The sequence below is a fragment of the Astatotilapia calliptera genome, chromosome 19 (assembly GCF_964374335.1).
Source record: "Astatotilapia calliptera chromosome 19, fAstCal68.1, whole genome shotgun sequence".
Lineage (NCBI taxonomy): Eukaryota > Metazoa > Chordata > Actinopteri > Cichliformes > Cichlidae > Astatotilapia > Astatotilapia calliptera.
This window is the reverse complement of record NC_137440.1, coordinates 4,084,265-4,095,687: the sequence shown is the minus strand read 5'-3', so window position 1 is coordinate 4,095,687 and position 11,423 is coordinate 4,084,265. Positions and strand designations below refer to the sequence as shown.

General features: G+C 41.4%; 1 protein-coding gene across 1 annotated transcript; it reads right to left on the bottom strand.

Moving 5' to 3' along the window:
* Nucleotides 1-2,222: 2,222 nt before the first annotated feature.
* Nucleotides 2,223-5,914, bottom strand: foxg1a (forkhead box G1a). The gene has a single exon (XM_026192727.2). It carries the CDS (start codon nt 5,248-5,250, stop codon nt 3,925-3,927), a length of 1,326 nt encoding a protein of 441 aa, XP_026048512.1. The 5' UTR covers nt 5,251-5,914; the 3' UTR covers nt 2,223-3,924.
* Between the last annotated feature and the right edge of the window lie 5,509 nt (nt 5,915-11,423).

Sequence of the window (11,423 nt, the reverse complement as noted above, 5' to 3'; positions counted from 1 at the left end):
CTGCAGCGCCTCAGACAGAGAGGCTCAGTTTACGGCTTTACGCCACAAACCTGCAGAAAAAAATGTGAGGTGGTGATTGTGCACCAGCATAGAGAGAGAGCGAGAGAGAGAGGAAGAAAAGCTGCAGGCCGCGGATCAAAATCACACCAGCTGCAACAACAAACATCCACGCGATCACAGCGACATCTGAACACACTGTGAGTCTTTAGGCGTTGCTCATAAGCGCTGAGGAGGAGGACGCAAACACATCTCTACATCCAGATCTCACTTTTCTTTTTCAGGGCTGAAAGTAGAATTCTGATTTCAGGTTGAGTTCGGAATCACGACAACTGCACAAAAAGCGATCAGAGCACCTCAAAGAAGACACTGAAGCTGATCCCGGCAGCAGCAGAAAGCACAACACAAACGCACACGCTCAGCTTTGAATCAGACTTCCTGAATGAAACACACAAACACCCCCAAAAAAGCGAAAGAACAAAACAGAAAGTGGCACATAAGCTGCAGCCACACAGAATTAAACGCAGAGCATCAGGTAACAAAGAGAGAAAATCTCCAAATGTGAGACTTCACGACCAGCACGTGCATCCCTGCTGGATTTAATTCATGTTTCTTCTCCACAGAAGCGCAAAAATACTGAAAACCGATATGTGAACCTGTTTACTGAAGAACCGAATTAACACAATCTGAAATGTCAGGTGTGTGTGTGTGTGTGTGTGTGTGTGTGTGTGTGTGTGTGTGTGTGTGTGTGTGTGTGTGTGTGTGTGTGTGTGTGTGTGTGTGTGTTTATTTGGAGAGATTTAAAAACCAAACCAAGCATCTGCGACCTATACATGAAGCATACATGTGGATCTCAGACCGATCGTTGCATAGTACAAATATGACACCACAAAAATAAATAATTAACTTCACACAACATTAAATAGTTCCAAACTTAAGAAGTAAATTTTCAACCTTGTTTAAGTTTCAGCTGTAAAATAGCTTCAAGAAGGCGCAAACCCGGCCACCAGCATCTGAAATACTCAAAATCTAAACCACAGTAGCGCCAAGGGGAAGAAGAAAGAAAGTCTCCTGACGGTGGAAATATCAGAAATTGTAGTGGAAAAAACGCGCCATCACCATTTGGCCCCTGACCAAGAAAAAAATGCACAAATCTCTAAATTTAAGGGGGAAAAAATCATCTTTTTCTGATTCTAAAAAAGAAAAAAAATCAGATGAGGCAGAATGATTAAAAAACAGAGAAGAAGAGTCATCTCACCATCAAAGTCATCACCTGTTAACACATAAAAAGCCACAGACAGACGAAAACACTGCACAGCGCCAAAGAAAGAACACCAGTGACCACAATTAGCCTGCAAAAGCTGACTCTTGTTTAGGAAAGATGTCAAATCTGAAAATGTAAAGGGGAACATATCCAGAAAGTTTCTGCTCTGGGGCTTAAAAAAACAAACAGAACTGAGCAAAGTGAGCAAGAAAAGCCGCATTTAAAACACTAAAACGCATCAGTGACACAGCGCTCAAATCTGCTCTCACATCCTGACTTTTCTTTGGAAAAAAAGACTGAAAAAACTGGAGCTCCTTACAACTAGTGTACGGTGGTTTGAGCTGTGAGCAGTTTAAACCAAACAGACATATGATGATAAAACAGTGCAAAGATGACATTATTAGGGAGGGGGGGTGGAGGGGGCTGCACACAAACCCAGAGGCCACAGCCTCCAGCGCCTCAGATTTCACTGCTCAGAAGGAGAAAATGTCACAACCTGAAACACCAAAAGACCCTCACACAGTCAGTCAGGCTTCAGCAGCCTTAACGCGACCTCCGGTTGCATCATTTGACAGTTTTTTCACCGAGACGCGCATAAATCTGCACGTGTAAAAGCTGTAACGCACAGGTTGAATTTTTTTTTAATCCCAGATGTGTGCGTAAACAAGAACAACTAAAACTCCAGGAAAACATAAACGGAAACACTCGTGTGGATGAGGTGGGATATCGACCTTAGCCCACAAATGAATCAAATGATGTTTGCTCTCCATAAAACCATAATTCAGAATCTGATTAAGAAAATCCAAAATTTAAGTTAAAATCTAGAAGAAGAAAAAAGGTGGTTTTGCTGTTAAAAAAAAAAAAGAACAATAATAATCCTAAATTGATTTTTGTGCTTTTCAGTGAAATCAGTGAAAACACGGACGGCAGGAATAAAAAAAGACAAAAGGATTTTCATTAGTTATGAATGTAACCTATTCTTTTATTTTTATTTTTTATGATTATTTTTTTCTTTTTTTGTTCTTTTTTTAAACTTTTGTAAGCGACAAACACGGGAATAAGAATAAGACCACAATAGTATCACAACCATGAAAATTTTTTTAGAGACGACAATTAAAGGACAATCATTCCAAGTAGTATTAGATAATGAGGCATTTTTTTTCTTGTCAAACAAACGGGTTTTTACATCGTTCCTCCTTTTATAGAAAAACAGAAAAGCAAAAGCCCACATTCAACTTACAAATAGACATTTCTCTCTCGCTCGCTTTTTTTTTTTACTAATAATACAAAAAGTAAATAAAAGGAAAAGAAGCGTGAACGTCCGTTTTTATCGGCGATCACGTTTACAGTCAAAGAAAGCACATCACAGGTTGCACTGCGGAAAATATCCATCAGCAAAACGAGAAATTTGTGCTCAATATTCAGCCTTGAAATCTGAATTTTCTATAGCACGAGCAGTTAAATTCAAAAGGTTTAAAAAAAAACAGGCAACAGGAGGCAAAAAAAATCTCTCCAGCAGCACTAACAATCCTTCGCTGATGACGCTGAAAAAAATCGGCGCCACCAAACTCCATTTACGTTTCAGCTAATTTAAAAAGACTGCAAAAAAGCAATATAAATCTCGTTTAAATGGATATTTTCTGCAGTGAGGGAGGCATCATTCACTCCGTCATCCACACCTTCTCCCATCCATTCATTCAGTCCTTAATTCTTTCCACATTAGGCCTGTAGTGTTATGCAGCTGAATACTGACTCTAAAAATCCTAAAAAACCGATTCTTTGGTCTATAGAAAGTACATTAGCAGTTTTCAACTGGGAAATTAAACGAGTGGAGAAACAGTCTCGGGACTTTAAACTGCGGGAGGCAGAGTCGCTAGAAACAAAAAAATAAAAAAAATATATAAAAAATGTGTTTCAATTTTGTAAAATAAAATCACTCTCCGCCGCTTTTCTTCAACCCCGCATGATACTTATAATACTGCAAAAATGCGGGCAAAACAGGCTATCAGAGATATTATTATTATTTTACCTTTTTAAATCTTAAAATTAGACGAAACTATTTTAAATACATATTCTATAAAAGTAATACCTCCTCCAATAATAATAACAGAAAAAATCAGCCTGCAGCTCTCCTCACGCTCTCTGTTTTTTGTGTTTTTGTTTGTTTTGTTTTGTTTTTTTATCTCAGATCACATTGCACGTCGCTGACTGACAGTACTATACAGAGACAAACCCCGGACACTTATAGGAACAGACATTATGTACACAAAAATTAAAACTGCTGGAGAAGATGGAGCAGAAGAAGAAGCAATAATAATAATAATAACAATAATAATAATAATAATAACAATTAAGATAATAATAATAATAATAATAATAAAAAATACCTGGAAACTTCAGGGCTGCTTTCTGTTAGTTTCTCAGTGCTGCTCTTTTTTGTTTTGCAGTTTTAAGCCTCTTCTCTTTTTTCTATAGTAGGTAGTTTATAATAATTTTGTCATTTTTTGTACAATGTAAATGTTCAGTGTAAAATGTTCAACTTACAGTTCCAGTCACTTAAAGATTCTCACTCCTTCAGGGCAGAATGAGGGGATGGATGCATGGATGGAGAGGTGAGGTGGGATAAAGTGGAGGGGTGAGGCTGGGGGTGAGGGTTTGGGGTGTTAGTGTATAAGCGGGTTGGAGGTTGAACTCTGGTTCTGATGCGTAAAATAGTCAGACAACCCCCCGGAAAGTCCTGAGGAGAAGGCCGGCAGAGAGCCGGACAGAGCGGGCCTAAGAGAGTCACAGGGCAGCGAGGAGGAGGACGGAGCCTGCGGGGAATTGGAGGCCGAAGCCCGGGCGGCCTGCAAGGTGCCGCCGCTGCCGCCGGACTGCGTGGTCATGGACGGGTGTGGGACATGAGGGAAAAAGTAACTGGTCTGTCCGGCCAGTAGATTCACCGAGCAGGGGTTCAGGGAGTAAGTGGCCCCGGAGCAAGGCACGGAGAGGCCGCAGGGTACCGCCGAGGCCGCCAGGGCCGCCGCTGTCAGGTGGTGCGTCGCGTAGGGGAGATCCCCCCCGACCAGCCGGTCCATGCTGAGCCCGTTGGAGGATGGGAATGACGAGTGGTTGTTGCTCATGTTCTGGGTGAGCATGGTGCTGTAGGACATGGGATGACCCGGGTATCCCGATGAGGTCCCGTTGTAGCCGAGGGCGCCGCCTGCCCGCGGGTGGTGTAGAGAGAGGAAGGGGGACATGGGCCAGTACAAGGAGCCGGCTCGGTCCATGAAGGTCAGCCCAGAGGTCAGCCGAGCACCCCGCTTGAAGGCCAGCTTGGCTCGGGACGTGGTGGACCTCCGTCGGAGTTTCCCGGTAGTGCCGCCGATGAAAACGTCGTCGCTGCTAGGGTCCAGCATCCAGTAGTTCCCCTTGCCCGGGTCGTCGTAGTGCCGCGGCACCTTGACGAAGCATTTATTGAGGCTGAGATTGTGTCGGATGGAATTCTGCCAGCCCTGTTTGTTCTCCCGGTAGTACGGGAAGTTTTTCATGATGAATTCATAAATGCCGTTCAGAGTGAGCCGCTTCTCCGGACTCTGTCTGATGGCCATCATTATCAAAGCGTTATAACTAAAAGGAGGTTTTTCATACTTGCCGCTTTTCTTCTCTCCGTCCTTCCCTCCAGCGCCGCCGTCTCCGTCCTTTGCGTCCTTTTTCTCTTCCTGCTTCTCCTTCTCGTCCGGGCAGCTCTCCTGTCTCGAGGAGTCACTTTTAGAGTCCGCCTTAACGTCCGGCTGCGCGACGGGAAGAGGAGCTTTCTGCTCGGCTTCGTCCGCGGCGCCGGGCCGGTGGTGGTGGTTCTGGTGGTGGTGGTGAAGGTGGTTTTGGTGGTGATGCTGGTTCTGGTGATTGTTGTTGTCGCTTTGAACGGCCTCGGGCACCAAACTGTTTATACTAAACGACGATTTAGGAATCATTTTCACCTCTTTGCGCTCTCCCATATCCAACATCACCGGGCAATAAGGGGGGAAAATGGCAACGACCAAAAGCGACGATCACAGCTGGGTTTCAATCTGTCCTGTCTCTGCCTGCGAACCAGGACGGGAAGGAAGGAAGGGGGGATAGATAGGAAGAAAGAAAGTATAGCCCAACAAACTATTTCATGTTCGGTTTGGGGAGAAAAAAGGAAACACACACACAACACACATGTACACACACATCGATAGGAGACAGATAGCTGCAATTAATTAGGGAGCCACAGCCACTAAAGCAAGTAAAAAAACATTGGTTGGACCTTTCCAGTCCTCAGCCAACCAGGGGAACATTAGTATTAAATATTAAGGCGTCCTCTGCGCTTTCAGCCAATCATGACGCACAGGGAAACACACACATCCACCAATGCCTTGCACGCTGCAAAAAATGCCCACCTTCCCGATACATTTCATGGTTTCTGTCCTAACGAATCGAAATTTGATCAAAATGAACATCGAACTGCGACAGGAACTAGTCTGTTTTTATGGTTTCCAAAGCGAATCGTTTGCTTCGAAATTTTCGTTGGATGTTAGACTATTCTTCTTCAAACTCGTGCTCCCTGTCCTCGTATTAATCTCATCTGCGAAATCATACCCTTGAACTGTAAACGGATTAAACTCGAATAAAAAAATTGAGATTTTTTAAAACCCACTCGTTTATTCACCTGACATTTTTTTTATAGAGAAAATGAAACTTTAGAGCCTTTTTACGCCGCCAAATCGGACACTTTTTACAGCGTAGAAAACACACTCACCCTTATCAACATTCGTGTGCCTTCCCCTCATCCCTCCCCTCTCACACTCTCTCCCCCACCTAAACCAAAAAACCATAGCTGGAAAACACACACCGTGCATGCGTAAACCCAAATCCCCGCCGCTCCTCATATTTACACTCCTCCGATTCAAATATTTGCCCCTTCGGCGTCTCCAAAACTGTTTACATCCCGGGAAAATAAACAGAGGAGAGGGGATCCGGAGGGCACGCGGACACGGTCAGGACAGGCTGAGGTGATTTATGTGTCAGATCGCAGCAGACTGCGCTGCGCAGAAAGGCTGCGGGGCTGCTTCTCCAAAAGCCGCTTCTCCGTGCGTAAAATGTGTGCCGGGCATAAACACGGTGTCATTTCAATCTGCCACTTTAAGGAAGGTTTCAGTAGTCACTTACTTTCCTCCCAGCGGAGGAGAATTTAACAACAGCACGAAGTGAACCGGAGGCAGGAAGAGACTCGGAGTGTGGGAAAGGGTGGAGAGCCGAGGGCCGCCGAGAGCTAGAACCAAGCCGCATTCACAGATTTATTTTTTATTTTTATTTTAAACCGCCATCGACAGAAAAATGTGAAATAATTTAACACAACATTTCAAATAGGGATTTATGTAATTTTTTTTCCTTCGAAGAAATAAAACAAAATAAAATAAGATACGTTGCAATTATACGCATATACTGTGACTGGTACGGCACCCCTGCTCCTTCATTTACTGCTGCTCTAACGGCACTGAGGGATGTAGGCAATGAAGTCCACAATATCTGCCTTATCTGCCTCCGCTTTAACGTTCATAAAATTAAAGACGGGGACGCTGTTTATGGGTTGATGTGTTTACATTTATAACAGAATTTGGTTGCCAGCCCGCGAAGAAATGATTGCGAAAAGGAAATGAAAAAAGTTCAAAGTGTCACAGTGGAGAGGAAATTAGTGAATAGATACCGCTGTTGTTCTTACATTGTTAAATGTTTACATTATTATCGTATGTTAATAGTAAACCGCTAAGAACACATATGGCTTTACAGATACTACACGAATTGGACTGTGCAGTAATATTTACGCACTTTGTTGTTGTTGCTGTTGTTTGAGTCAGATATTGTTTCTGGTCTCACTGGAGTTCATTTAATTCATGCATAAACTGCAACTACTGCTAAGTGTTCCCACAACAACTACACGACTATCCACTCAAATACGCCTGTAGTACTTCCAGCCGTATGCAGCTGCTTCAGCCCCTGAAACTACACAACTACCTCTTGTTAGTAGCACTGCTGGGGGTTTTTTATTGATTCACTGTCATTATTGACGAAATGAGTACAGCTACACCGCTGTTATTAGCACAGTAATAGTAATATTTCCATGCAGATATCACAAGTATTGTTGCTACTACAATGAAGTTTTTCTCTCCATATGAGCGCAAAAAATAAATATATTATGTTCCCCCTCAACAACACCCTCACGTGTTGTCTGGAACAGATAATTACAAAAGGAAAAAAAACTGTTAAGTCTACAAAATAAAAGCCTTTCAGAATGTAATTCCACCTTAAATAGTTTAATGGGAGACACACTCAGCCAAATCTGTCAGTCTGTAAAGTGCACAACAGTTGATTTAACACGTTTAAGGTGGTATGAGGATCTTGATGTCAGTGTGTGCGAGGGGAAGACAACCGAAATTGTAAGCCTCCCCACACACACACACATTTTTTTGACATCATTGGAGCATCGAGGTGTCCAAAACGAAACCACATAAAGCTAATTGAACATTTTTCCATATTTTTTATTTTACTTTGAATTTCTTAACTTTACGTGAATTATGTGGAAATCTGCCAACAACTCACAGTTTTCATCCAAAGTGGAGACTTTTCGGCAGAAATGTGACTCAGCTTGCTGACACACAGAAAACCTACAATTTAAGAGGAGAAAGCTCATTTATTAACAAAGAGCGACTTTTAAGAGAGTCGCGCTGGATTAAATACACCTGACGTAATTCTTTGTGTAGTTCTAATAAAAAATGAACCAGCTGCTCGGACACGCTCCGCTGTTTTTACGCATGAAACACTGAATTGTCACGGAAGCGTTTGCGCTTCTCAGACAACCACAAATATGAATTTATTTTCTGTGAAAAGGTGAAGCAGTCTGTCATTGACGGGCGCTCATCACTGAAGCAAGGCAGGAGAAGACTTGTAGCAAAGTGAGCGGGTTTATTTCGGGCTGGAAGGTTTTTAACGCACAAAGAAGAAACTGAGCACTGAACACATTCTCAGAAACTACAAGTCTGAATAAACTCCATCAGTTTGTCAGAATCTCCTTTTTTTTGTTTTTAATTATTTTGTTATATAAACCATTAAGGTTCATCACCGGTCATGTTATTATTATGGTATTTCCCGTCTGTGAAGCTTTATATTTTGTTTTTGTTTTATCTGTTTTGCTAAAAATAAATCATTTTTAAATTCGAATTTAATTTTTTATATGAACATTTCATATATGTATAATTTAATGCCATATTATTATTATTGACTGGTCTTTTACAACAGAACCAAAAAGAACAATTTGCTGGATGAAAACGTTCATGGAAAGGTTCTGTAATTTTTTTATTTTTTTATTTTCTTCATTTGGATCTTTCATTCACTTACCATAGTTTTTATAATACAGGATAGATTCAGCTTCATGTAATGCTTTTTTTCCCCTTCAAATAATAATACCAATGATGAGACGATTCAGGGTGTTGGTCAAGTGCAAGCAGGTGCCAAAAACTGATACTCATTCTTCCCACTAGTTTTATTCGTGCGTAAAAACGCGCGCATAAAGGAAATGTATTTAGAGGGACATTCTTTTCTCCATTATGCTTTTATTTTGACAGCGTAATCTAACTCGGTGCTGTTTGTTTATGAGCTTGTCTGTTAACTGAACATACTGGCTGTTTGCTCAGAGAAGCTCAGGATGTGAGCGGACTGTTCGGCTCAGCTTGCATGTTTTCTGCAGCGCTTCCGTGTTGTCGCTGTATTTCCTTGTTGTGTCTGTATGTGTTGAGGTAAATTCCTGATTGTGTCTGTCGGGCTGTGAGACTCTGCAGCATCCAAACAGACCTGAGGAGGAGGAGGAGGGGAAGGTTGTGGAGGAGGAGGAGCCGCAGAGAAAACCCTCCATCCAGTCTCAGAAGGACAAAAACAGGGATGAATAAAAATTGGTGCTCTCTGGTGTTAGTTTGTCCAAAAGCATCTCAGCAAAGCGCCTGTTTCAGAAATTTAAGGACACGTTTTGTCCCTTGAAACAAAAGCAGCAGGTGGATTCGTCGGAGAGAGGCCAGGAGGGGTAGTTTCTGCGGTTCCAGATGTAAATCTGTTTGTTTTAATAAAAAATAAATTCACGTAACAACAGCTTCTTTCTAATTTTTCTCGACTTTTAGATGCTAATTCTAACATTTGCTTGGGCGGGTAACAGCTGGTGTTTAAATTAAAAAGCTGGGGCATTCAAATGAAACCAGGATCCAGTTATTGTCCTTGTAATTTAAAATGCCAAAAATAAGCATTGAAGAAAGTGGCAACAAGTAAAACTCCAAATAAAACCATATGAGCGTTACTATTTGGAGAATCCAGAGGTCGTGGAAAAACGGCTGATTAACAAGGGGGACTGAAAACGAAATTGAGTTCTTTTATGGGGGCAAACGCCCTCATGAAGGATAAGATACAGTAAAACTTGACCTCAGCAACTTGGGAAACACTTTAAACAACGTGAAAAAATTTTTTTTTTTTTTAAAGTATAACAAATAAAAAAGAACCATCAAAGTACACTCAGTGCTAAGTTCTGAATATAGAAACTCAAAATAAACTTTTTTGAAATTTTCCGGCAAAATAGGAGCGTCAGAAACTTTCTTATGCAAGAGATTAAAGTGAATCTTCTTTGTTTTTATTTAATTCTGTTGGGAACAAGTTTCCATTTACATCCTTAAATCGTTTACGAATATGAAACATTAAATAAACCTTGTTAGAAGACTGAAATATTTTTATTATGACCTTTTTGCGCATCGCTCTACTTTTCATGATATATCAGTTTAAAAAAAAAAAAAAAAAACAAGCATATTTACGGCGAAAAAAACGCAAAAGAGACTTCCGACCTCCAGCTGTCTGATCATAATTAGGATTTCAGCCATCACTAAAAGAAAAAGATTATATTCTTATAGATTATATTTTCAGCATTTGTTTTATTCATTTTAAGTGTTTCTGGTTGAATTGAAAGGGAGAGGCAACAAATAATAAAATACTTCTGACCTTGCAAAGCATTAAGGTGCTTTGGTAGTCTCTGAGGGCATCCTCGGGGACTCAGTGGGATCTGAAAGTTTTAAGGTTCTTTTGCTGCTTACTGTAGAAGTGGGTTCAATTATGAGGGTCTCAAGAGTTGTTATTTGGGATCCAAGAGCTTCTTAAGGAGGGGAATGGTGATCATTGGCGCTCAAGAGTTTAAGGGGAGGTTAATAAAGGTCAAGACCTTCTTAAAGTTGCTAAATACCAACCGAAAGAGGACAGTAAAGAAGAAAAAGCTCAGACCAAGAAAAGCATGAAGGGGGTTCCTGAAGTTCCATAGTTCAGTCCAGGAATGTGACTAAGGAACTTCTGGTTCCATATCAGGAATCTGGAAATTCTTGTGGGGTTGCTAAGCAGAATATAAAGAGATGGTTAAAGGGGGTTTGGGGGCTGCTTCTTGGGGAAAGACTGTTTATTTGGGCACTGAGTGATTCAATAAAGAGTTTTTTAGGTGGTTCGATTTTTTTTTCAGTAAGCGCTGACGGCTTTCAGATTTTCTTAAGTTAAACCTGGTGTTTTAATAAAGTCTGGGAGCTTGTTAATGGTGTCTATGGGGTGGATGGGGCATTCTGTCAATAAAGGGTTCCTTGGGTTCTTGTAAAGGCTTTTGGTTATCAAAAGGAGTCATAAGTGAGTTCTAGGGGGTCTTACTGTGGTTTCAGGTATTTGTTGCAGCTCTATAAGAAGGAGCAGAGGATATCAGAGAGACATTTTAGTTCACAAGTCTATTTAGATAATGATAATAAGTATTTCTTTTTCCTTTGGGGAACAAAGTAATTTTCCCAAAGTGTTTTTTTTAAACACGGGCATTTGATTTTTGTCCCCTATAGTATGCCTTGTTGGGGGAGGGGGGGGGGGGGATCGACCAAAATAATCGGTGTTCCCTTAAATCCTACACAAAGACGATGGAGCTAATCTGCAGAATTTACTGCCTTAGAGTGTGAATGTTTGAACACATGACGCTGTGTGATTTCTTAACATCAGTATTGCCATTGATTGGCTTTAGAGCTCAAAGAAGGAGAGATGATGCCACCCTGCAGTGGAAAGTGGAACTGCACCGAGACAAATGCCACTCTTCCTGTTGGCATTCATA